General features: G+C 36.1%; 1 protein-coding gene across 5 annotated transcripts in view; it reads left to right on the forward strand.

The window, feature by feature from the left end:
• Positions 1 to 7,682: 7,682 nt before the first annotated feature.
• Positions 7,683 to 27,736, forward strand: part of HERC4 (HECT and RLD domain containing E3 ubiquitin protein ligase 4) — a 130,104-nt gene continuing 110,050 nt past the window's right edge. For 3 of the 5 annotated variants that reach the window (XR_003204082.2, XM_073878926.1, XM_025850288.2), the window contains exons 1-2: positions 7,683 to 8,069; positions 9,855 to 10,159. Coding sequence is in view for 4 of the 5 variants with exons in the window: in XM_073878926.1 (XP_073735027.1) it covers positions 9,934 to 10,159 (226 nt within the window). In the remaining variant the exon portion in view is untranslated. Of the gene's footprint in view, positions 8,070 to 9,854; positions 10,160 to 14,423; positions 14,512 to 14,611; positions 14,745 to 27,736 lie in introns of those variants that run through there. The other 2 variants (XM_073878927.1, XM_073878928.1) reach the window with 2 other exon arrangements.

The following is a 27,736-nucleotide window of genomic DNA, read 5'->3' on the forward strand; positions in this document are numbered from 1 at the left end:
GTCTGCATGGAGCACTGGGTGTTATGCACAAACAATGAATCATGGAACACTACATCACAAACTAATGATGTAATGAATGGTGATTAACATAACAATAAAAAATTTAAAGAAAAAAAGGATAGCAGGAGGGGAAGAATGAAGGGGGGTAAATCGGAGTGGGAGACGAACCATGAGAGACGATGGACTCTGAGAAACAAACTGAGGGTTCTAGAGGGGAGAGGGGTGGGGGGATGGGTTGGCCTGGTGGTGGGTATTAAGGAGGGCACGTTCTGCATGGAGCACTGGGTGTTATGCGCAAACAATGAATCATGGAGCACTACATCAAAAACAAATGATGTAATGTATGGTGATTAACAAAACATAATAATAAAGACTATTAAAAAATAAATATGTGTATATGTATGTGTGTACATATGTGTGTGTTTCTGTATACATATATATATAATCTCATCCTTTGACTTGATGGCTACATTAATGATTTAGCTTGTGGGACCTGGGACAAGGGACAAAATGAAGCAAATTTCCCAGATTTCATATTTCTAACAGCTAAATTAGAAATTTCCAACCTCAAATATCTTTATAAGACTTTATGAAATCAGTAGCAACAAAATAATTCAATTTGCTACCCAACAGTTTGACTGTTAAGCTCTAATAGTTGAGATTCTTCCTCTTTATTGCTATTTTAATAGTTTTTTTTTTTAAAGAAAACACAGACTTAAAAGATTCATAGAAGTATAGATCCCATACTTTACACTTTATTGCTTTGGTAATGTTCATTATTAATTGGACTCATAGAATCCTTATCTTATGATTGCTGTGGGATAAAATTAAAGTATAACTTATCACACAGTTAGGACTTTGTTTAACAATTTTTATTCTTTGCCACCACAGACACACAAAAAACCCCAGAGTGTTTTGAGAACTTTCTCTGATTAGAAAGTGTAGTAACTAGAGTAATCGCACTGTAATTTTAAAGGCATGGACACATCCCCACATACTGGTCAAGGACCACATTACATGTGATTTTTTAGGCTTTTGCCTATTGGAATGCCAGCTGAATTCCTGTAATTAGGGGATGAAAAGTAAACACAAAGAAATTATAGAGAGTTATAAAAAGAGAGCATTTAAAAATGTTTCAGGTATTCATAATATGAGCATTCACTACTGTTTCACATTAGGATACTGAGAAAAAAATTGAAGCCCAACCCAAATGTACATTTGGAGCAGCAAAGGAGGTTAGCATAATTGCAAGAATGACATTGAGAGAGATTCTATAATATTCAGAATTATTACTCTTTATGTTGTAGATTAAAAGGCATATTATCATTACATATAATATTACCAATAAAATTGTTTTGCTAGCATCTATTAAAAAGAAGGAACAATATTTTCTTCTGTGATTTCTCATTTGTGTGGCAGAAGAGAGTTTTTTCTCCCATTTCACCCACTTTGGGCTAGGCCCATACACACCTAGAATAACAGAAGAAAGACTTTTTATAATGCAATTCAAAAGAAAAAAAACCTGTTATGGGCTGAATTGGGTCGTCCCAAATTCATATGCTGAAGTCCTAATCCCCAGTACCTCAGAAAATGACCATATTTGGAGATAGGGCTTTAAAGAAGTAATTAAAGTAAACTGAGGTTAAATGGGTGAGCACCAACCCAATAGGACCAGTGTCTTTATAAGGAGACTAGGACACAGAGAACACATGGACCAAGCAAGCAATGGCCATATGATCACCCAGGAAGAAGGACGCCATCTGCAAACCAAGGAGAGGCCTCAGAAGAAACCAAATTTGCCAACACCTTGATGTCTGACTTCTAGCCTCCAGAATTTAGAGAAAATAATTTTCTGTTCTTTATGGCACCTAGTCTGTGGTATTTTGTTATGGCAGCCCTACCAAATGAATACAGAAACACATTCTTGATTTTTCAAACTTAAGGTCAAAACAAAACACAATTTCTCCTAGTTAAAATATGTCCTCCCCCTTCCCTCACCAGCCATCCTCATCTTTGTAAATGTCCTCAAATCAGAAAACTACCAGTGATCACCCAGCATTCCTCCCATTCTCTGATCCCCTACAAACCATCCATCACAGCCCTGTTAGTCCTATCCCCAAAGTATATTTTTGAATCTATCTTCTTCACTTTACCCCCATCACAACGACCTTAGTCCCCACCACTATTAATCCACTTGGATTATTGTAAAAACCTCCTAAATAACTTCCTCCATTTCACCCGCCTCTACTTCAGCAGTCCTATCCAGTTCAGCAGCAAAAGTAATCTTTTTAACACTTATAATTGTTGCCCCCTCTCCTGGCTTAAACCCCTTGAGCAGTAATTGCAGTAAAATCCCTTAATATGACCTATTTGATCCAGCCTCTGGCTATCTCTCACCAAACATATCTAGCGCCCCTGAACTCCAACTACACTAATTTTCTTTCAATTCCTGGAAAATGCCAAGTTCTTTCCTGCCTCAAAGGCTTCACTTTGCTCCCTCCACTTAAAATGTTTTCTCATCCCTCTCTTCTATGGCTTGACCCTTCCCTTTGTTTTCAGTTTTAATAGCAACTTCTCCATTGAGGCCTTCAATGTCCATTCTATTTCAATGACTTACTCTTTTCTCCATTTCTACCTCTTATTTATTTCCTTAGTATTTATTACAGTTTGAACTACTATTATTTGATGCCTACTTGTTATATATATATATATATATATATATATATACACATACATACACATATAAAGTGCTTTCCCGAATGTTTTATACCTTGTAGTTCAGGATAATATTAATAATAATAAAAGCTAATATAAATAAATAAAAAATTGTAATTTTCTGTAAAATAGACCATTAATAAATGTCTGTAGGTGTCTTTGGGAGAATAAAAGGTCAGAAGTCTGAGATGGTCTGTGGCCTCAGGCTCTGAATCCAGATAAACCAGCACCAGAGGCCATACTCATCAATCTAATGTTGCTTTTATACAACAAATTTACATTATCTTAATAGTCCTCTGAACCTATACTTGTCTTAACTTAAAGATAATCACAGTGGCCTTTCAACAACAACAAAAAAATATATATATATATCTTATTAGAAGTGGGAAGACAGCACAAGAGTTCAGTAAAGATTTGTTGAAGAATCTTATAGAAGACCTGGCTGCCTTATGTACATTTCAGGCTGAAGCCATAAAGCTAGGTCAAAGACCAAGGAGATGAGATAACCATTGGCCCTTTAAGACTGGATGAAAAGAGCAGAACTCTCCGGATGGACTGAAGTAAATGTGGGTGTGTAACTGCTTGATTGAAGACTCTAAACTCGGAGAGTAGGAGTGGGGAAAATGATTGGAGGAGGCTCTTCCAGTTATCCCCTTGAGGTAGAACCTGTGATTTGGTGGCAGGTGGTGACAAATTCTATCAAAATTAACAATAAAAAGATTAACCTTGCCATACATTCCATTTCTCCATTTTTGGAACTTAGGTTGTTTTGAATTTTTGCTATTAGAAATCACATTACAATAAAAATCTTTGTTCATTATTTTATTTGCTGCCTCTTTGTTTTTATCTATTTCTCCTATTAGAATTGGGACCATGGCACATAGTAGGTGTTCAAAATAAAGATTTGTTGACTGCATCTTGTATTTTCTTAGGACAGAGTGCAGGTGTGATATAATACAGGTAAATAATTTAGTACAATGTCTCATAACAAATATTGTTAACTATTGCTGAATGAAATTTACTGGCTCTTGAAACATTACTGTCAAATTTATTTATAAAAAGGTTGTGATAATTTATAATGTTACCAGCACCATTAATAAATTCATTCAATAAAAAAAAATTTTTTTGAGCTCATGCTGTAGACCAGGAACTGTTCAAGATATTTGGGATAGGGCGCCTGGGTGGCTCAGTTGGTTAAGCAGCTGCCTTCGGCTCAGGTCATGATCCTGGAGTCCCGGGATCGAGTCCCACATCAGGCTCCCTGCTCAGCAGGGAGTCTGCTTCTCCCTCTGACCCTCTTCCCTCTCGTGCTCTCTTTCTCTCAAATAAATAAATAAAATCTTAAAAAAAAAGATATTTGGAATACAGCACTGAGTAAAAGAGACAAAATTCCCACCTTTATGGGGTTTTCATTGTAATGCAGGAGACAAAAGTTATCTATCTATATAATACAGCTGACCCTTAACAATGCAGGGGTTGGGGTGCTGATCACCTGCAGAGTCGAAAATCCGTGTATAACTTCTGACTCCCTAAAAACTTAATTACTAATAGCCTACTGTTGACCAGGAGTCTTACCAATGACATCAACAGTCGATTAACATATATTTTGTATATGTTTTATGTACTGTATTCTTACAATAAAGTAAGCGAGGGAAAAGAAAATACTATGTAAAAAGTCATAAGGAAAATACATTTACAGTACTTTATTGTAAAAAAATCATACAAGTGGACCCATGCAGTTCAAGCCTGTGCTGTTCAAGGTCAGCTGTATATATATATAGATTGTATATAATTGATTATCTATTTTAAAACTTATCAAAATGTGGCATGCAATATAATAAATATAATAGTATTACACAATAAAATATCAGGTAGTGATAATGGATATGAAAGAAAATAAACCATGATAAGATTCTAGAGGGGGGTAGTATTATGGATAGGGTGGTCAAGGAAGACTGGAAAGGCGACCAGTAGAGAAACAAATTAAGGAGGTGAGATGACATCCAGCACAAGCAGTATGGCTGGATGGAAAGTAGCAAGGGATAGAGTGGGACAGAATGAATACCTATTTTAGTGGTCCTTCAACAGTGTGGGCACTATTTTTTTTTTTTAATGAAAATAACACAATAGGTAAAAGGTATTTTACATTTCTCCTAAATTAAAATTATATCATTATTGGTGAGATAAAGTGCTTTCCCAAATGTTTTATACCTTGTAGTTCAGGATAATATTAATAATAATAAAAGCTAATATAAAATATTTTCCATGAGAAAACAAGAAACTTACACTGGTTTGACAGTGGTCAATTACATGTCCCCAAAGTTGTTCCAACGTGCCTGTTCACCTGCCCCCCACCCAACCCTTCTCTACTGGCTGCTGTTTTAAAGTCTGCCCTAACCCAAATTTGGATTTTTATTACAGATCTAAAGCTCTTTCGATTTTATACTGATTAAATCAGTACTGTAGTACATGAAAAAAAAAAGCTAATATTTTCTAAACACTTGCCAGGTACAAGGTACTGTACATGTTACCTTATTAAATCCTCACAACCCAGTGAAATGTGGATTATTAACATTCTCAATCTATAGAAATTGTGACTGAGAAGTAATTTTCTGTAAAATAGACCACTAATAAATGTCTGTAGGTGTCTTTGGGAGAATATAAGGTCAGAAGTCTGAGATGGTCTGTAGCCTCAGGCTCTGAATCCAGAGAACCAGCACCAGAGGCCGTACTCATCAATCTAATGTTGCTTTTATACAACAAATTTACATTATCTTAATAGCCCTCTGAACCTATACTTGTCTTAAAGATAATCACAGGTTGTTTTCTAAGATCTCGTACCATAGTTTCATAGATTTATAAGGTTAAAGCAAACATCTAGAAATGTCCTTTCCACTTTTTAACAAGCTTTAAGAATATTCCAGACAGAGATGCATCCATGTGGCAGAGACAGCTGTCTACTAATTCATGCTTTCTCCTCCATAGTTTAAAGAAGTACCGGGAACTCAGACAGGTAGTATGTTTCCCAGTCCCCTTGCACCTAGATGTGTAGTTTTTGCAAATGTTATTGGTGCCGAAGTGGTATGTGGCACCTCCCCAACAAGGGTTTTAAGAGGCTCCCCTGTGCCTCCATCTCCCAAGGTTCCTGGAAATCAGTTTCATCACTTAGTGCGAACACTCAATTGGGCTGTTAAAATATAAAAGAAAGGGCGCCTGGGTGGCTCAGTTGGTTAAGCGACTGCCTTCGGCTCAGGTCATGATTCTGGAGTCCCGGGATGGAGTCCCACATCGGGCTTCCTGCTCAGCAGGGAGTCTGCTTCTCCCTCTGACCCTCTTCCCTCTCGTGCTTTCTATCTCTCATTCTCTCTCTCTTTCAAATAAATAAATAAAATCTTTAAAAAAAATAAAAGAAAATATACTTTCGTTATGTTAAGGCACTCAAATGTTAGTATTTATTTGTTGCAATATCAAGTACATATCTTAAAGATCCCAGATCCCATAACTTCCCCTTATATGATATATTGAGACATCAAGTCCTTAGGGTTAAAAGACAACAAAAGTCCAGGGCAATGAAGCTATCAAAACAAGAATAAGGTACGTTTTGTTAGAATCCCCACCACTCCCAATATTGAAATTATGCTTTCTTTGCTTAAGTATCTTATCATTTTTATGCTTGTTTCTGTAACACACTGCTGTGAGTTGAGTTGGATCCCCCAATGAGATACACTTAACTCTAAATTCTAGTACCTGAAAATGTGACCTTATTTGGAAAGAGGGTCTTCGCAGATGTAATTCAGTTAAAAAGAGGTCATAATGGATCAGGGTGGGCCTTAACCCAATGAATGGTGTCCTTATAAGAGGGAAATGTGGACACAGACACACCAGGAATAATACCATATAGAGACAGAAGCAGAGATTACAGTGATGCATCTACAAACCAAGAAGTACCAAGGATTGTCAGCAACCCCCAAAGGTTAAAAATGTATGGAGGAGATTCTCTCCTGAGACCTCAAGAGAGAACCAATCCTGCTGCCACACTGATTTCCAACTTCTGGCCTCCGTAACTGTGAGACAATAAATTTGTTTTAAGTCATCCAATTAATGATATTTTGTTATGGCAGCCCTAAAAGAATAATACACATACATATTTTAGCACAGGCATTTCCTAATCTGAAATACATTTTTCAACGAGATAAAGAAACTTGGTTTACTGAGGAATTCTTCCTAAATTCAACATTCACTCTGAAGTCACAGGTTCTAGCAAAGTCTAGCAAAATTTCAAGAGTGGCTTGTTTCAAGTTTTCCTCCTTTTAAAGAGACTGTTATGAAGACTGCCCTAGGAAAGCCAGACTTCGTTTTTATGAAGCAGGGACTCCAGTCATATGCATTGCTTAATTTTCCTGAATGAAGGAGGCCTTACACTGTATAAGTTTATCTTTCAGGCATAGTGCAATATGATGGCAGCCATCACGACACTAACAGCTTGAACTGGTGGTGCTGATATATTTTCATGCCAGGAGGTTCAGTCATTCCTATGAATGTACCTGGCATCCTCAGATTAGCTCCAGTTGAGGCTAAGGGTAAAATAAAAGGCTTCACCCGCCTTTATAATCGTATTTGTGATGTTTATCTGCCACTTCAAATTCTCCTCAGAAAAAAGCAGAATGAAATAATAGAGACGGGAACCTATGAGCAGGAAGACAACCAGCAAACGAAGGGATTTTCTTCACTACAATGCCAATCAGCGCGCCGAAGCTTTGTTACAAGACACGCCAAAGACCTCCACTCGCTTTTGCAAACTCCAGCTTCGGTAGTTGGCATTTTCCTCTTAAATCAACGCAAAGCACACACTACGCAGGCGCTCGAGTCGAGGTGCCCTGGGAGGATTCTGGCGCAGGCGCGCGCGCCGGGAAGTGAGGGGGGGGGGCTCGCGCGCGTGCTCTGTGGTTCACTTCCGGCCTGCCCCTCCCCCTCCCCGCGTAGCTACCTTCCCCCTTTCCCTTCTCCTCCCGTCTCTTCCCCAACTCTCCCCACCCCTCGCGCTCTCCGCCCCGCTTGCCTCCTGTCCTTCCCCGCCCGCTCCATCCGGGTCGCTGACGGCTGTCTCTGGACTGGACAGCGGTGGCTGCTGCTTTTCTCTAGGTACCTGGTAAAGTTTCACAGGAGCTGGGGAGGGGAGCAGCGGAGCAGCAGAGCAGCGGCACCGACGCCGGAGGAACCCTGGTGTTCGCAGCCACTGGCAGAAGAAGGAGGGTTCAGGAGCTGGAGACCTGCCTCAGCTGCCGCGCTGCCTTGCTCTCTGGGGAGGCGCCGCCCCCCCGTCGCCCTGGGCTTCCCCTACCTGGAGAGGCTGGGTGAGTCGTTGCCCCGGTGGGTTCGGGGGCGTGTGACGGCGTTAGAGAGGGGGCAGGCCGGGCTGGGCGGATACAGGCCGGCTTGGCGCTGGGTGCTTTCTCAGCGCTTCCTCGGGGTGGGGGGCGGGGGACGGGGGACGAGGACTGTGTTGGTGCTCTCTGGCCGGGGGGGGGGGCTGGAATGTCGCACCTCCTTGGGGAAGGGCCTCCCTTCGACTGAGGGCTGCCGAAGTGCGGAGCCTTGTCGACTGGCCTCTGCGGCTGCTGCGAGCGGGCGGCTGCCGTAGTTGACTGGTCGGCCCGCGGGGTTGGGTGTGTGTAGACAATTTCTCTCCTGGTTCCCCTGGGCTGATCTGAGTGCATGTTCAGGGAATGATGGGAATAAAGTGCTTCTCATTCCCCTACCTGTTGCTGGCGAGAGCACGCCTTTCCCATACCTTCTGACTTTTTAAAGAAAAGGATGGTTAAACCTCAACCTCATGCGCTGAAATCGGAGGTATTTTTCTGTCTGTTCTTAAAAAAAATACGGTTAGACAATGCAGAACTCTTGGGAACCATCGAGTTCTGATGTCCCCAAAGAATAAAATCAAACTTCTCTGAATGGATAGGTCATGGAATGGACAGCTTTGGCAATTGCTAGCCGGAACGTAGGAAAGTTGGGTTTTGAAACTTCTCAGGTTCTGTGTAAGGAATGTGGGTGACAACAACGGGAATAAGGCTGACTTCCTGTAATTGTTGTTTAGTAACGTGATGTATTTAAAAGTCTGTGTGGGTTTACATGAAGTGGACTTTTTGATACGTGTCTTTACAAGGGAAGAAATAATATTCAGTGTACTGGAAAATTCTACAGATTTCGCCACCAAACTACCGTGTCCCATCCCCCATTCCTGTTCTTGAAAAATCGGCAGTGGTAGGGTTATTTGCATTTTTTCCCATTTCCAAATACTTGTCACAGAGGTATAGATCGATACAGATTGCCCAGGAGAAATATTTTTCAGTCACGGTTACCATTCGTAATAGAAAATGTTGAATTTGGAGGAGCATCTTGATACTTAAACTACATATTTTGTTTTGTGAGTATATAATTATGTACGGTGACTTAGTTTTAAAATTAAATAAGTAGTGAGGTTGGAGTGTTACTATTTTGATTTGTAAAATACATCTTTGGAGGCGATTGTCTTAAGACTGAGGTTTGGCGAGAGAGAACCATACTTTTCTCCAGGGCCTATTAGTGTGGATACTTGGAAAATCATTTAAATTGTGGGAAATTTAAAGTTTCCATTATTGGTTTTATTTCTGTTACAAATAAGAACTTCAGTTGTTTGCTGATACAGAGGTAGGTATTAAAAGGTTTAATTATGATTTGACGGAGATTGCAAGGTTTTATATTTGTGTAGTTGGCAGAATTTTTCACTGTGTATATACTTGATTTTGGGGGTAGTGGATAGATGTTTTATTTCTTGCTCAGAATAAAATGATTTAAAGTGAAGCAAAAATTAAGTTCATCAAAGTACTTAATGTTTCCATTAGATTGGTCTAACACAAGGTAGCAAAAAGTCGAAACTAGTTAATATGTTTTAAATTTTGCAAAGAATTTGAGTGAAATTTTCTGTAAATGTTTGTATTTTTAAAAATTCAACTGATTGGTTTTTTAAACTGGATGATACTTATGTAGTAAAATAGATCTCATGTTTACTATGTAGTAATTATTGTAGCATAGCACTTGAAAGAACAGTTATATATCGTTTCCTTTGAAGTCATCTTAACTTTTTTGTATCTCCTCAGACATAGGTATACCTCCAAATTTCCAGTGTTTCAGAAGGAAGTTTTTTATTGAAACTGGAAGACCAAAAGAATTACAAACATGTTGTGCTGGGGAAATGCATCTTTTGGACAGCTAGGTTTGGGTGGAATTGATGAAGAAATTGTACTAGAGCCCAGAAAAAGTGACTTTTTTATAAATAAAAAGGTCCGAGATGTGGGATGTGGACTCAGACATACAGTATTTGTTCTGGATGATGGAACAGTGTACACATGTGGATGTAATGATCTAGGACAGCTAGGTCATGAAAAATCCAGAAAGAAACCAGGTAAGTTGAAAATTTTTTGTTTGCTCTTTCTAATAATTATAACGTGTAAGTTTGAAATGTCAAATAATTTCCCTAGTCCTAAACCCATATTTTTTTTTATCAAGCTTTAAAAGCAAACTAGGAGTTAAATATATCCTTTACATTTGTATGCTTCGAAGTACTTGATGATTTTGTGGTTTCTATTATTTTAAACTACTGTTGTTATAAACCCTTATTGTATGAAGCTTTGGTTTCAGAATATTATGGTGTTGTAAAACAATAGAGAAAACCAGCATGCCGTGTGGATACCTTTTCTTTCGGACAGAGTATATAGGTATAGAGCATATAGAATGTAGGTCCTCTGTAATAAGTACTATTCAGCTACCTTGGCAGGTTTTAAATGCATAATTTATTGTGTTGTTTTCCATACATCAGAAAGAAAAGTAAATAAGATGGAAATTTGCCTAAAATATATCCTGATTTTTCTATTGTTCTCCTTATTGTAGAACAATATGTATGTAATTCTGTATGAAATACAGAATTTTATTTGGTTTAGTTTGAAATATCTTTTATTCCCCTAATTTCATACTTTCAAGTAGCTGCACTAGCTATTATGTCCTGATTTTGTAGTAGCCATATAAGCCATATAAGCCAAATGTAAAATAATCTTTAGTGTAATGAGAATTTTGAGGAATTTGTTCTCATGTCATGCTCTCTTCCTGGATATAGACAGATTTTAAAAATAAGATATTACCAGACTTAGAAATATTGTTATGTGAATTTTGCTCTCAATTTTGATTACTAAAAGTTAATTCTTAAGATGGTAAAATCAGATAAGACCGCAGCTGTACTGATTTATAGTTTCTTCTTTTAACTCAAATAATGGCACTTAAGTATTTTCTATGGAATTATTTTTCTTTACCACTTCATTATTTAAGTGGTTTCTATTGTTAATCTACTTTTGAGAGGTTAATGTAGATATAAAATAGTAAGATATTAAATTTTAAGCATGTTATTCATCTTTCATATCATCTCACCACCATGCCAGACCTCACCTTTCTAACTTGGAAATACTGTATAGTTTTCATCCTTTCTTTGTTGGTAGGGTCTTAATCTTTTTCCTTCTGCCTTAATTTGTAATTTAAGTCTTTCGGATGAATGGTAGCAGTTCCTTAATACAGTAGGTTTAATTATTGCAGAATTCAAGGTAAAGTGGCAGCTGTCTTGTACTCTACCTTACTAAGAATATTTTATGGAATCTTACCAGAATTTCATAATCGTAGGTATTGAGGTTGTCATGTGTAGACATGAATGGTAATTTATTGATATATATTTGCTATCACTGCTTCAGAGGCAGATGTATCCTTTACCTTTTTTGCTTAGCTTGGAATGCTGCCTCAAGTTGACATTTTCATGGTTTTGGGGCTGTTGCTTTTTTTTATACTTAACATGCTCCACAGAAATAATTGAACAAATCTCTTTATTGCTTTAGTAATTTCTGAGAGGCTACAGAACAAGTAAAAAGTACAAAGCCAGCACATAGGAATTGCCAGTATAGTTACTGAAATTTACTTAAGTTTTAATTTTTTAAATCTTACTAAGCATCTATCTGTTTTGTGTCCAGGACAAGGGTAGACACTGTGCCACTGTGCATTAGTAGTATGTGTCTTTAACAGCTTTTAACTCTGTAGGTAAGATTCTGAGAAACTTAACTACCCAGGAGAGGTTTTTTTGTGGTCATGTTGACATTGTGATGATTGCATTGTGACATTTATATACCGTATTGATTCATCTTGGAAGCATTATTTGGTACTATAAAGTCGGGAGGATGGGTTTACCTAATTTACAATACCTCTTCAGGATTGCCTTATTGTCCAGGGTACACTTACGGACTAGAAAAATGAAAAAGTCGTGAACTTTGTCTTTGAAAAATTTGGAGTCTGGGTTGGGAGTTAAGGCATACATAAGTGAAATAGCTGGAGAGGATTGAAGGTTGACATGATATGATATGTCCCTTGAAACTGGGAAATTTTAATGATGGGAAATGTCATTGTGGGGTAAAGATTTCTGGGAGGAAATGAAGTCTTAATTTTAATTCAACCCCTGATCACATAAATAGCCAGAAAATAAATCTGGAGCTGAAAGTTTAGTTTTAAAGGAGAAGAGTCTGATCTTGAGAAAAGCTTTTTACTGGAAGTCCAGGTTCAGTGACACATTGAAGTATATCTGAGTTACAGAGGTAGGAGAAAGTAAAAGTTCAAAAGGAGGTAGTTGCTCTGATAGGGACTTTTCTTTTAACCTCAGTTTTGACTTCAGGTGTTAGAGTGGAAACTTCTAATGTCTTTAACTAAAATTATTTCCCTTGGGAATAATTCTTCAGTGATTTAAATAATTTAAATGTATTCCTTCCTTAACTTTTTTTTTTTAATTTGTGAGTTTGAGGACTGAATTAGAAGGTAAGGAATTCTTATTTAACTGGTTTTAAAGTTTTCTGTTAATTGAGTGAGTCTGATTGAATTTCTAGGACCATATAATAAACATAATTCATTTCATCAGAGCTTTAAACTGACAGCATACAGAAAGGAGGGAGCTAGGAATTGTTTCCTTGCAGATAATGGCTTTATAAGCATACTAAATACTCTGTAATAAGGAGTGAAAGAGAAACAGGTCCTTTCATTCATTAAGGATAAGCTATTCTTGAGAGTTATCATAACCTCCTGAAGGACTCAGGCTTACAGTATAGTAAATAGATTCAGCCTATGGCCTATTGGGAGAGGTTTTCATTCTGAAAATTTTAGGAACCACATATCCTTTATTATACATCAGAAGTACAGATTGTGTCCATGTTCATCTCCGTTCTCTTGTATATGTATGCCCCTTGCTATCACTACTAGCTCTTTCTGATTATTTCCAGAGGCGTGAACATCTATTTCACTCTTGTGTATGTATTTTTCCTTCATAAGAATTTTTCAAAACTCTTTTTTAGCTAGTGGCTCTTAGTTTCTTAATTCATAGCTAACAGATAAAATATATCTGATCTTTAATATGCTAGACCAGTCCATCTGAATAAATTGTTTTATTTTTATATTTCCTTCCAAATTCACTTCTGAAGATTTTAAGATAATGTATAGGAAGTGTACTTTTTTTTAACAAGATCATTTATTCACTCTCTGTTCAATCATAGGTATTATTTGGTAACCATGGTCCTAATGTTTAGCACATCTGTTTCCATTTATTTCATGTTAGAAATAGTACTAAATATTTTATGACCATGAATATGTAAAATAATGTGATATAGTCCTCTTAAAAAGGATTGTTTTGATAGTTTCTTTGTGGTTTACAGAGTTCTTTCAGTTAGATTATCTCATTTAATCCTCACAACAGTCTTGTATGGTAGCTAGGGCAGGTGTATTTTACAAATGAGGAAAACTGAAGTAAAATGAGATTAAAAGACTAACAATTAGTAGGCTAGGAAATGTTAAGGGAGCTCTCTAAATCCTGTGGTTTTACCTTTATCCCATGAAGGTTTTCACCTGCCATATTTAAAAAATAAAAAAATGTTTATTCACCTAGGAGGAAACTAGTTTCCATCAGTATTTTAATGTAATTCTGAGGGTTAAAAAAAAAAAAACTCTTAAAATTTTACTCTTTTATAACTAATGTTATACAGTGAAGATGTATTATCTCCTCCCTTCTGATGTATAAATTCAGAAGGAAGTCATTTTAGGAACTGTATAGAAGGTTGAGAGTCCTGTTTTCAAGATGTAATATCATGCCAACATAAACTAAAAATACAAATATATGTAGTTCATTCCTTAACTGAAGACTAACTTGATTAGCAAAGTCAGCAGCCGATAAAGTTGTCAGTAGTATAAAATTTGTTGTAGCTTATGCTCAACTCTTCTACAGAGGTTGTAAAGATCATGAGCATTGATTCTTTTTCCTATATCTCAAAATGGTGATTTCTACTGTTGGGTCAGTCCATTGAAAGCATTTTGGTCACATAGCAGTAATTACTTGCTTGCCTTTTTGCTACATCATTTTCTGACTTGCTCTCTGTTCATAAAACATAAATCTGTAAATGAACTTCTTAAAATATAGTTGAAATATAAAAAGTAATATAGGAAAATAAATGTATAAATATGTGAAATAAAATTGTTCACTTAAGAGAAGATTAAAATTGCCAGATTATCCCACATGTTTCTTATTGAACCAAAGCATATAATACCAGAGAAGCTTATTATGTTTTATAATTCCTAGTTTTCATGATACCTTCTAAGGATGAGAAAGATGTGGATGATATGAAGACTTGAAAAAAGTAATTACTTGGGTCAGGAATGGAGACTTGCTTTGGACACTTTACTTTGAGGAAGGTTAGTGTCCAAGAATCACAGTGTCAAGGGTAGGGAAAAAAAATCATAATGCAGATGACTACTGTTAGAGAGATGTATAATAATACTTTACTTTGTGTAGGACCCTACATCTGAGGAATTTCAAGAGCATTACACAATAACTCATGGTTCCTTTCAAAATGCTTGTGACACAATTTGCAAGAATTATCCTCATCTTAGGGGATAAATTTACGGAGAAATGGCAGCACAAGTTGGTAAGTAACTTGTCAAAACAGCAGGTGACTGGTGAACACCTATAAATTGAATCTGAAAATTTAAGTCTACCAGTCTCCTACCTTATTCACTAAATTGTTCTTATGTTTAGAATTATTTACAGTAATATCTTTTATTTGAGGCAGATCAAATACTCATTTGTTTCTTTGCCATTTTATGTGATGGCCTATTGAAATAAATCATTATTTTACCAAGATGCTTGCTTGTGTTACCACTTTGGTACTTCATTATAACCTTGTGTGGTATGAGGCATATTTAAACAAAAAATTATGGTAATACCTAGTCTTTTCTCTTTCTTCTGTTATATATCATATTCTATTTCCCTTTGTTGTCTAATGCTTTGCTGTGCTACTATCCGAGATCCATAGTAACTGCCAGGTGTGATTGATTTGGTGTCAACATTGGAACTTGGATTAGTTATATTGTATTAAGCCTGCCATGTAGCTCTTTATAGGATGCATTGGTTTGATTCATGCTTTATAAAATCTTTAATCCATAAAGAAGGCAATAATGGATGCCTAATCTGAGCAGTCTAACAAATAGAGGCTTCTTTAGAGGATTTAGAACCAGTTAGTTTTTTGTTCGTCTTTGGTATATTGGTGTTTTTTATCTGATTGGTAGTGAACCACTTACTTTCCTTGAAAAAATAGGAATATGGTAGATTTCAGTTTCCCGGTTTGGGGAGTTAGAAGGAATCCTTGTTGTAGGTGAAAGCTTAGGTGGTCTAGTTTCCATCATCTCCTTAGTAAGTGTTCTTAGGGTTCTGTGTTCCCAATATGTCATACAAATGTGTAGTACTATTAAAGTTCATTTCTTACAGACCCCATGTACTTTTAAAATTGCTTTGAAGAAATAAGTCTCACTTCATAGATATTTAGTTTTCCTAGGCTAGAAAGCATATCAGGTATTTGGGTATATATCAGGTATAGGTATATACATAGTAAAGAAAACCTAATAGAGGACATGTATTCATATATTGTTATAAGGGCTTTTTTGTGCTAGGATTGTGTTAGTAGAAAAGTGGGAAGCACTAATAAAGAAACCATATTAAAGAGCCCATGATTTATCTCCTTTCAGCTTCTATGGATCTTTTTCATGCTGATGGAATTAAGACAATAATTATTTATTAAGATACATAATTATCTTAATGAGTTGTGGTAGTTACTTTACATGCAAGAAAAACCTGTGCTGTGTATAAATGTGTTTTTGGAGTTACTGTTATTAAGAAGGGAAGTTTCTTGAATATTGGTGGCTCAGTCTTCAAACCATAATATTTTATTTGCATGGAATTATTCTTTTTTCTTCAGTTCCAGGATGGCAGAAGTTTGGTTTAGCTTTTGTTGGCCTTGTAGAAAATGTTCTAGAGTCCTTTAATATGTTTTTGACATTTTAAAATATCCTAATTATTTCCTTATTAATATCTGAGTTTAGTTTCATTTTTTTCCTTTGCTAAGTGTCCTGCTACTCAGAAATAACACATTTTTAGTTTATAGTTTTTTTCTAAAAGTATTTCATGTTTTTGGTAGAGAATTTGAAAAATACAGGCAAGTAAAATTCAACCATAATACCATCACATGTGTAGATAAACACGATTGTCATTTAACACTTTTTCTATACTCATATATGTTTGTGATCACAGACTGAGAGTATATTCTTATATCTCAATTTGTTCCAGTAATAATTAAATAATAATCATTTCCCCATGTTTTAAAATATTGTTTAGGGTTGTCATTAATGATAGTTTAACACTTCATCATTTAAATGTACCAAAATTTGTGTTCTCCTATTTTTTGGAATTTATATCCAGATTTTTATTATAAATTATGATACCGTGCGCGTTTATATCAATTTAGTCTTTATTTGCATCTCTGTTAATTTCTTTAGGAAAAAGAATATCTTTAATTTTAGCAAATCTAGAAGAAACGATAACTGAATTTATTTAAACAAAATTAAGCATAGTTGTGCCTCGCCCTACAAAGTTGATAAGCTAAGAAGATATTTGTAAATGAAAGTTGTTTTTTTTTTTTTAAGATTTTATTTATTTATTTGACAGAAACACAACGAGAGAGGGAACACAAGCAGGGGGAGTGGGAGAGGGAGAAGCAGGCTTCCCATCGAGCAGGGAGCCCCATGCAGGGCTCGGTCCCAGGACCCTGGGATCATGACCTGAGCCAAAGGCAGATGCTTAAGGACTGAGCCACCCAGGTGGCCCTGTAAATGAAAGTTTTTAAAAATGTATTCATTTGACAGGTTTTTGAGTATAATGGATGAATATCATTTAAAGATCCGGAAAGGAAGATAAAACAAGTGCAGAAATAAATAGAAATGCATATAAATGTGCTAAGTGTTATAAGATGCATAAACAGATTACTGCATGCGGAGGAATATTGTAACCATTTGGAATGGAGTGGATTGTAGGTGAGTTTCTATAGGGAAGGTAGTATGTGAACTGGAAGGATACATAGTATTTCAAGGAGGAAAGAGTAAAGAGCAATGCTGTATAGGTAAAGCAGCTCAAATGGCAATAGGCAGATTGGAAGCCTGTTAAGGGAATAGTAGTCCAGTTAACTCAGATGTCTGAGAATGTGAGCAAGAAGGTTAGAAAGGTAAAATTGAGCTCAGATTATAGAATTAATCAAATTAGGGAGCTTGAATTTGGTGGATATCCACTGATAGTTTCTAATGAGAATTATCAGGTTTTTATAAAGGAGGGGAGAGAATTTAGAGGTAAAGAAATCAATTAGGCTGTAATGATGGCCCTTTAATACAAGGGAGCAATTAGATTAAGGAGAGATTAGGGAGGCAGAAAGAACTGACAGGCTTTGGTAACCAGTTACTTTGGTAACAGTAAGGTAAAGGGGGGAGCCAGGTGTGATCCGAGGTTGAATTAGTATTTAATAGAAATGTGGACTCCAGGAAGAAGAAGAATGTTAATTGTCCTATTTTAGGAGAAGAGAAAAGATATGGTGGGGTGAATTTTGTTTTGAACTTGATAACAATATTTAGTAAACAGTAAGAAATTCAGTACTGTAAGTGGGAAGAAAGATCAGTGCTAAAGGCATGAGATTTTTTATTTCCAGTTCTTTTTCCCTCTTCAGGACAAAGTAGGCTAACATTTCCGCTGTAAATTTTTCCCTAATTCCAGCCTATTTACTTGAGTAATTAACAATCTGTTCACTAGGATGGATCTGAGAAATAAAATCCAAGTCATATTTGTTGTTAAAAAAAAAAAAACACCAATCTGTTAACAGTACTTATTTTTGTGTTTTGTGGGGACTGTTTAAAGTACCTTTGTAAAATTGAAACATTTATTTGCCAGGTACCATCTGATACCCCACTCATTTGAATTTTATTAAGAGGTTCATTTGTTTATTTTTGCTTAACTGACACAAACTTGTTACTTAATTATGTCTGACTTTATGACTTTCTTCCAGGTTTTACTGGAAACAAAGTTTTTGAAGTCACAAGATGCAATCACTAGAAGTTACTTTTGATTCCACTGAGAGCTGAAATAATTGTTACTATATATTGTGTATGTGTTGGCATGTAGGCAAGAGCCCCTAGGAAATGTGTCCTCAGATATGCTGTTGTTTCTATGAAAGGGAAATGGGAATGGGGAAGGAACAGCATAAGGCTATAAGAGGAGCAGAATTAGGAGCATCTAAAAACAATTGCAGGAAAGTTTAGCTGCTTTACCTTGTTTTGAAGAAGCTTGTGTTTTTGTTTTTGTTTTTGTTTTTTTTGAGTGTGGCATGATGAAAGTAAAGTAGAGCTTAGATTGCTTTCCACAGTTGGTCCCAAGTATTTATTAATTAGTGCATGTATGCTTTATGATTTTGGATCCAGGTATTGCTTACCTATAGATTTCGTAACTAGGCATTCTAACAGAAATGGATGTAATGGACCTAAACTTATCTTCTGGAGAGTAGTTACATAAAAGCCTGACAGATTGGTGTTACATCTGTCTGAACATAGCTCTACTTCTACACTGGTTTGGGGAGTTGAGTAAGCCTCTGCAACTGGAAATATGGAGGAAAGGGAACACATTAGAAGTTGGTATTACAATGTAAAGGGAGAAGAAAGATACAAACCTCATAACTGGAGAGAAGTTTAACAAGAAATAATATTTGGAATATATTATTTAGATACTGGGACACTGATATTTAAAAATAATAATGGTAACCACCATTATGTGCCAGGCACTGAGCTAAATCCTTTATACATTATCCTGGAATCATAAAACCACCCTGCAAAGTACATATTGGCTCAATCTTGCTGGTGAGGAAAGTAAAACTTCAAGAGGCTAAAAACTTGCCCCAAATCAAAATTAAAATGTAATGGAAACAAGAACCAATTAGATGTTAACAATGAAAGGAAAGACACCATTTATAATAGCAAGAGAAAGATAAAATGACCCAGGAATAACCTAAGAAATGTGCAAAACCTATTTGAAGAAGACTTGAAAGCACTTCTGAAGAACACAAAAATTTTAGACAAATGGAAACCATGTTTGTTAAGTAGGAATACTAATCTAAGTAAATCTGTCCATTTTCTCTAAATAATTTGTCAGCTTAAGGTGATCCTAATAAAAATACCAAGTGGTTTTTTTTTTTTTGAAGAAACTAGATAAATGGATTCTCTAGTTTTTATGGAAAAATAAACCAGGAAAATGCTGAAAAATAAGAGCAGAAATATGTAATATTTTATTTCATTTTTTTAAAGATTTTTTAAAAAAGATTTTATTAGAGAGAAAGCAAGAGAGAGCAGGAGAGCGGGGTAAGGGGCAGAGGGAGAAGCAGACTCCCTGCTGAGCAGAGAACTCGATAAAGGGCTTGATCATGGGACTCTGGGATCATGACCTGAGCCAAAGGCAGACACTTAACCAACTAAGGCAGCCAGGTGCCACAATATGTAAAATATTTTAAAGTCTTAATAGTTAAAACTGCCTCACAAATAGACATATTAAACAGAATATAAAGCCCAGAACATAGACTTAAATCACCTCAAATCAGTGGGGAAAAATTAAAGCAGGGTTGTTAATAAATGATCTTGGAATAAGTAGGAGCATCATCTAGGGAACAAAAAAAATTGGATTACTACCTCATGCCATGTATATGGATAAATTCCAAGTGAATCAAATATTTAAATGTAAAGACTGTAATGATAAATGTGCTCAAAGAAAACATGGACAAATTTGTTCATTAGAGTCAGGAAAGCCTTTTTGACTGAATTGTGAAGAGGCACAGAAAAGTAAACTGAAAAAAGTTTTGTTAGGTAGAAATCAACTATAAACAAGTTAAAAGACAAATGGGAAAATATTTGACTTGGTCAAAATGGTAATTTCCCATATATAAAGCACTCCTAGAAATTGGCAAGATGAAAACAGTCCAGTAGCAACATGGTCACAGGATATGAACAGGCAGTTCACAGAAAGGGAAATATAAATGACTCTTAAATGAATACTCTTTAGCTTTATTCATATTAAGAGAAATGCAGAAGACTACACTGAAGTACCATTTTTTTACATAACAGGTTAGCAAAAATCCTTAACTTTGATAATAGAATAGCTTCTTCAACCGCCAAACCAGAGTTACTTTCTGAGGTTTTAGTTACCCATGGTCATCTGCAGGTCCAGAAGCAGATGGTCCTGATGTTGTCAGGAGGTCAGTAGTCATCTAATGCTATATCACAGTGCCTACATCATTCGCCTCACTTCATCTCATTGGTAGGCATTTAGTCATCTTACATCTTCACAGAAGGGTGAGTACATTACAATAAGATGTTTTGAGAGAGGGTGAGACCACATAACTTTTATGACAGTACGTTATAATCTATTTTATTATTGTTAATCTCTTACTGTGCCTAATTTATAAATTAAATGTTATGTATGTATAGAGAAAACAGTATATTCAGTATTCATTACTATCCATGGTTTCAAAATGGAATCCACTGGGCCTTGGGATGTGAATTATGTAATTAGGAGAGGGGACTGCTATATCCTCTATGGTGAGGCTGTCACTAAACAAGTGTTCATAGGTGGTTAGTGTAATTTGGTAAACACTAGGAGGATATTTTGCAAACATGTTAGAATTGCAAATGCACATACCCTTCAAGATCTTGCTCAAGCTCCATTTGTACTTGTACAAAATGATTCATTGACATATTACTACAACATTGTTTATAATTGCAAAACATTAGAAACAACCTTGTGATTGTCTGTTGGGAACTGGTAAAATAAATTGTCATCTGTTAAATCAATGTGATGTAATACTATGTAATTGAGAAAAGAATAAAGGAGTTTTTTGTGTACTAATATGTAAAGATCTCTAAGATACATCATTAAAAAGAGCAAGGTATAGAACATTTTTATAGAAAACTGTGTTTTAGATAAAATAAGAAAAAATTTATATTTGCATTTGCCTGTAGATACACTTAAAAAACCCTGGAGAGATACATACATCTAATAATAGTGGTTACCTTGGTGTAGAGGTAAGATAAGGGATGAGAACGAGGTTGGTAGAGGATAGTGGATGGTGGACCTAGGTTTTCACTGCATACCCTTTTAAAAAAATAATGTAAATATACTATATTATTTTTAAATAGGCTCTGGAATTAGAGTGCTTGGATACGAATTCTGACTCTGTTACTTCTTAGTTGTGTTATCTTGGGCACATCCTTAGCCTTTCTATGCCTAAGTATTTCTGTTAGGATAATCATGCCACATTCTTAGGATGGTTGTAATGGTTAAATGAGATAACACATAAAGTGAAAAGAACAGTGCCTGGCATGTGGTGAGTGTTCTAAATGTTTCTTAAAACTGCCTTTAATATTAGAGTGGGAATTTAATTTTAGGTCTGCCTTACGCTGAAGTGGGCTATATGCTGTTTCCATATTTGCCTTTAGATAGACAATACACATTTTTTTTTATTTATGACTGAACTTCAGGCATTGATTCCACAAACATGTCTTCCTACTATGTCCCAGATACTGCATTAAGCATGAAAATACTTCTGTCTTCTGTTACCTTGTTGGAGCTCATATTATGACAAATTTTCAAAAGTATGCCAAAATTTCAAAAAAATGTATGTGATGTTTAGAGGTAATGCTATATTGGAGCAAGATAGAAAATGAATTGGATTCCTTTACCATCAGACTTTAGAGATACAGTGGATACAGAAAAATAAAAGAATTAAAGATCCCTTTTAATTTCCTGTGAGAAGATATAAATGTTAGAAGTTAGATTTATCATTTATTTTCAAAAATTTATTTAATGATGAATAATTAGAAGATGTCTTTGTCCATTTAGACTGCTATAACAAAATTAGTATAGTCTGGGTGGCTTAAATAACATATATATTTCTCATGGTTCTTTAGGCTGGGGAGTCCAAGGTCAAGGTGCTAGCAGATTTGGTGTCTGGAAAAGACCTGCTTCTTGGTTCATAGAGGGCCATTGTCTCACTGTGTATCTTCACATGGCATGAGGAATCTCTCTGGGAAAGGGCACTAATCTCATTCATGAGGGCACCACCACCATGACCTAATCACCTACCAAAATCCCTACCTCCTAATACCATCACATTGGGACTTAGGATTTCAGTATGTCAAGTTTGGGGAGATACAAACATTCAGTGTATAACAGAAGGTATAGTTTGAGGAACATAGACACTTGAATAAATTCAGCTTATTCACACTTTTAAATTCTGCTCCTCCTAGAATGATAGGCTAAAATAATGCATTTGGTTATACCTTTCTACTCCTACTTTGCATTTGTAGTTATTTTAACAACAATGTGCTTAAATTTATGTGCATAGTATATAAAGATGCTGTTAATAAGTAGGGCATCTACTGTTTATATGGTGTTTGACTGTAGGAAAGAGAAAATCAAGAAAGACAACTATACTTATTTCTGAAAATTTAAAACTGATAGAATGTGGAGAAAAAGGAACATTTTAAATGGAAACAGTTGTGAGTTAGCTATCTCCATCTCTTCCAAAACAAACTGCAAAAACAGCTCTTCCTTGTGTATTAATGTTTCTTGAACTCACTTAGGTTCAAACCTTAGATTCACCTTAGTGTCTGCTTCTGAGCCCATAATACCACATCGACTCAGTTGCCAAATCTTTTTTCTTTTTTTTTTTTTTTTTTAAGATTTTATTCATTTATTTGACAGAGAGAAACACAGAGAGGGAACCCAAGCAGGGGGAGTGGGAGAGGGAGAAGCAGGCTTCCCGCCGAGCAGGGAGTCTGATGTGGGGCTCGATCCCAGGACCCTGGGATCATGACCCGAGCTGAAGGCAGATGCTTAATGACAGAGCCACGCAGGCGCCCCTCAGTTGCCAAATCTTACTGATTGTTTTTTTAGTAACTCTCCTGTCTTTTTTTTTTTTTTTTCTAATGGCTAAATATTTGACATTGAGCTAGTTATTTTAAACTCTCTGGCCCTTAGGGTCCTCCTATCTCAAGCTGAAATTCTTTGTTTTCATTCTAGTTAGACTGTTACTGTCTACGCAAAAACTGTGGCAATAGCTTTCCTACTGATCTCCCTGCTCTAGTTCATCCTTCTTGTAATTCTGGGTTATTCTTTCTACAGCATATTTCCATTTCTGTCTCTTGAATATTGCCCAGCTGAAGGACTTTCCTACATCTCCATGGTTACTTTTGTAAGAACTGCAAGTCAGATATTTTGTGCAGTATCAAGCACAGTTACCTAGCATTCAGTAAATTAATAAGTTGCATTTCTGTCTTCCTATTGTATAGAATTATTTAGGTAAAAATCTTCTCTACCATGTCAGTTCCTGAAGGGTAGAAACTTTTATATATATTTATCACTATAGTGACAATGCTTGTACACACAGAGGGGACCTAGGAGTTTGTTGAATAAACACATGATATGTGCATTTTATTGGATGTACCATAGGAAGAGAAGAAAATTATAGACTTTTTTAAAGATTTTATTTATTTATTTGACAGAAAGTGAGAATACACAAGCGAGTGGAGCGGCAGAGGAGAAGCAGGCTCCCTACTGAGCAGGGAACCTGATATGGGCTTTATCCCAGGACCCTGGGATCATGACCTGAGCTGAAGGCAGACGCTTAACCAACTGAGCCACCCAGGCGCCCCAAAAATTATAGACTCTTAACTTGATGGCCATGAGTGATATTATAACCAAAATTGTAAAATTTTAAATTATAAGAATGTACATGTTGGGTTTATTACGGTAAAGTCAGTGTGGCCATAAGAGGAAACAAGAATGAGGTTGGAAGAAGTTTTTTATATTCAGGTCCCAGAGAGAGGGAGTCACATGCCACACAGCCATAGGGGAAAACACTAGGGTAGTTAAGAGGCAGAAGACAAGAGCGCAGGGGAGATCTTAGATCATGGTCTTCTTTGGGATTTCCCTGGGAAAGGCATCCTGGGCAGGATAAACAGTTTGGATGGACTAATTTGGTTAATTCCTCCAGGCTTTGGTCTGTGGGGTTGGTTTTTAGTTTCCTGGTACCTGGCCCTGGGGTGATTGAGGGTAAGGGAAATACTGGCTTGGTGTGTGAGAGACAAGGAGATAGAGACTGGTGGTACTATGAAAGGCATGCTTGTGGGCAAGTTGTTTTCTTTAGGAATTAGCTAGCCCTGGGAAGGGCCATCTCTTCTGGGGTCTGTAAGCCTCCTGCTCCCCAGATGTCAGCCTCAAGAATACAGAAAACAAGAAAATATAATTAATGTAATTGACCCTTTGATGAATGGATGTCAAATATACAAAGAATCTAAGAAAACAAAAACTCTGGTAGTATATTCCTGAGGGTTCATTCTTGCTTGTCTTAAAAAGAAAGCAAAGCAACTATTTGATATTATATTTATGTTGGGGTCTTTCTATATCAACTTCTTTTCAAAGCAGTTAATTTCAGTGGTTCCCAGACATCCAGAAAAGACTTTCTTTTTTAAAAGATTTTATTTATTTATTTATTTAGTGCAGGTAGGGGAGGGAGGGGCAGAGGGAGATGGAGAGAGAGAATCTCAAGAAGACTCCAAGCTGAGCACTGAGCCTGTCGTGGGGCTTGATCTCATGACCCTGAGACCATGACCTGAGCCAAAATCAAGAGTTGGACACTCAACCGGTTGATCTACCCAGGCGCCTTCAGAAAGGACTTTTCTAAAGAAGAAATGTTATGAAGCCCTAAATATAAAATTTTAAGTATATTTTGAAAATATTAAAACATAACCTTGTTGGGGTACCTGGGTGGCTCATTCGTTAAGCGTCTGCCTTTGGCTCAGGTCATGATCCCAGGGTCCTGAGATTGAGCCCTGCATCGGGCTCCCTGCTCCACAGGAAGCCTGCTTCTCCCTCTCCTGCTCCCCCTGCTTGTGTTCCCTCTCTCGCCGTCTCTCTGTCTGATAAATAAATAAAATCTTTAAAAAACAACAACAAAAACATAACCTTGTTATTTAAATATTAACAAAAGGCCGGGCAGTTCAATAAATAGGGAAATGTTTATATCTTAGTACCTTTATCTGTGAAGTAGGGATGATGGTACACCTGTCTCATGGTGTTATGAGGATTAAATGAGATTAAATAAAGTGCTTAACACAGTGCCATAAACTCTTTATATATGCTAACTCTGCACCTGTATGTATAGAATGCATAAAAGGGGTACAAACTTGTAACATCTGTTATAAAGAATTTTGTAATTTAATTCTGTCTCCATAAGAACATTATTTTATTGTGAGCTGTCAGCTAAGACATGTAAATTACTTTATGTTAACTTTAGATTTTATCTGGGAACTCATTAAAATGTTTTGGTGACTACCGGTTATACCATTCCAAATTCCTATTGGTGGTAATTTTAGATAATAAACATTTTCATTTAATTTTTGTTTTAGTTTTTACTTTAGATGTTTAGTTTTATTAATTTGTTTTATTATCATTATATGCACTGTATTACAGATCCTTTAAGAAATGTCAGTAAGCAGTAATTTCACTTTAGGAATAGAGAAGTATATGCCTTGAGTGAAGCAGCCTTTTGCTTATAAATCTCTGTAACAAAATTAGCCCTATGGTTATTTAAAGGGGGGGAAAAGCACTCTGAATTATTTATTGGTGCCATTCGCTATTCCCAAGTAATTAATGTCTTCATCTTTAAAGTCAAAATCATAAAATGCATCAACTACACATACAGTTCTTTAAACAAAGAACAATAAAAAAAGAAAAAGCCACTCATAGATAACCAGTGTTGACAATTTAGTATTTTTCAGTATTTTCTCTGCATATATGTTAGGGCTGTGTGTGACATATTTTTAAATAAGAATGAGGTTATACAGTACTTTTTAAATTTCATAGTATGGTATTGTGTAAACTTTAAATTTTTAGAGATGGATTTTTTCCATTGCTCTAGTTAGAGTTTTGAGTAATTCAGAGAGAAGGGAAAAGGAAACCTGTATTTATAGCAACTAATGAGGCATGGGAGGACAGGATTGTGAAACTTAAACTCTGGCAGAATTAAACTTTTAGTGAGAAGTTGAAATGGTGTTTTTTAAAATGAGCTATTTAGCAAAGTTTATTCCTTGAGACCTCAGTCTTTTGTTACCAAATTGCTGTGCTTGTTGCTATTCATGACAGTATTGTTTTTTAGACCTTTTTATAAACTTGAATATCAGCAAAGATTTTTGTTCTCTGTATAAAACATTGATAGTTGTTCAGCCTTTGTTGGAATTTATTTATTTTTTTATTAAAAATATGTATAGAAGTTCATTAAATCATTGACCACATTAAGAGCTAAGATTAATTGTAGACTGGGATCATGGTTGGTAATTGTACTTTGTATACCAGCTAGTCCCTGATTTATGAATGGATTATGTAGGGCCCTCTCCTAGCTTCTGGTAGTTTGCTGTCAGTCTTAGGCATTCCTTCACGTGGTATTCGCCCTGTGTGACTGTGACCAAAATTACCCTTTTGAGGATTAGAGGCCTACCCTACTCCCATATGACCTCATCTTTTTTTTTTTAAAATTAACATACAATGTATTATTTGTTTCAGAGGTACAAGTCTGTCCCGTATGACTTTAACTTAACTAACTATATCCTCAATGACCCTGTTTCCAAGTAAGGTTGCATTCTGAGTTACTGAGGATTAGGACTTAAACATATACATTTTGGGAGAACACAAATCATCCTATAACAAGATTTTGAGGTCTGTAGGTGAAAGAGAATACAGAGTAACATGATAATGTTCATATTTTCCTTCAAATTAGCAAATTAAAATTCAAAATTTTAGAATTTTGAATAAGAAGCAGCTTTTAAGAGATGCTAGTTGTGAATATGTTACTAATGGTGTTTCTGTAGTATGTATTATCTTTTGTAGTATGTATTATCTGGATCTATTAGATCCAGAAGGCAATACATTCTTCTTTTTTTTTTTTTTTGAGAAGACAATGCATTCTTTACTTTTAGTATTTTTTATTTATGAGATTCTCAGAGCATATTATTGATTATATCTTTTTTTAAAACATTTATTTGAGAGAGAAAGCGTGCACATGCGAGTTGGGGGGTGGGCAGAGGAAGGGAATCTTCAAGCTTACTCCCTGTTGAGTGTGGAGCTCGCCCCTCAGGGCTTGATCTGATGACCTGAGCTGAAACCAAGAGTCAGATGCTTCATGGACTGAGCCACCCAGGCACCCCTTGATGATTATATCTTAGTATCAGGTTTAAACCTTGGTTAGTAAAAAGACTACTAATAGACCATCTTGTGTATTTTGTGATTGGTTGTCTAAGAAGAAGTGTTTATGTATACTGTTATTAAATCAACCTAGGTCGTAGTCAGTTAATACAGGGCATTTTAGGGTCATTCCTGGACACACATATGCAGAGCTGGAAAATAGTTGAGTCTCCTGGTATGCACACTCCCAGCTAAGGTTCAGCAAAACAGTGCTCTGCTTTCTTGTTTCAGCTCTCATACTGTAAACCAGTATCCTTTTTGCAGTAC

This window comes from Callorhinus ursinus, unplaced genomic scaffold (genome assembly GCF_003265705.2).
Source record: "Callorhinus ursinus isolate GAN/ISIS: 27379988/994484 unplaced genomic scaffold, GSC_fseal_2.0 scaffold31, whole genome shotgun sequence".
In the NCBI taxonomy this organism is placed as follows: Eukaryota; Metazoa; Chordata; class Mammalia; order Carnivora; family Otariidae; genus Callorhinus; species Callorhinus ursinus.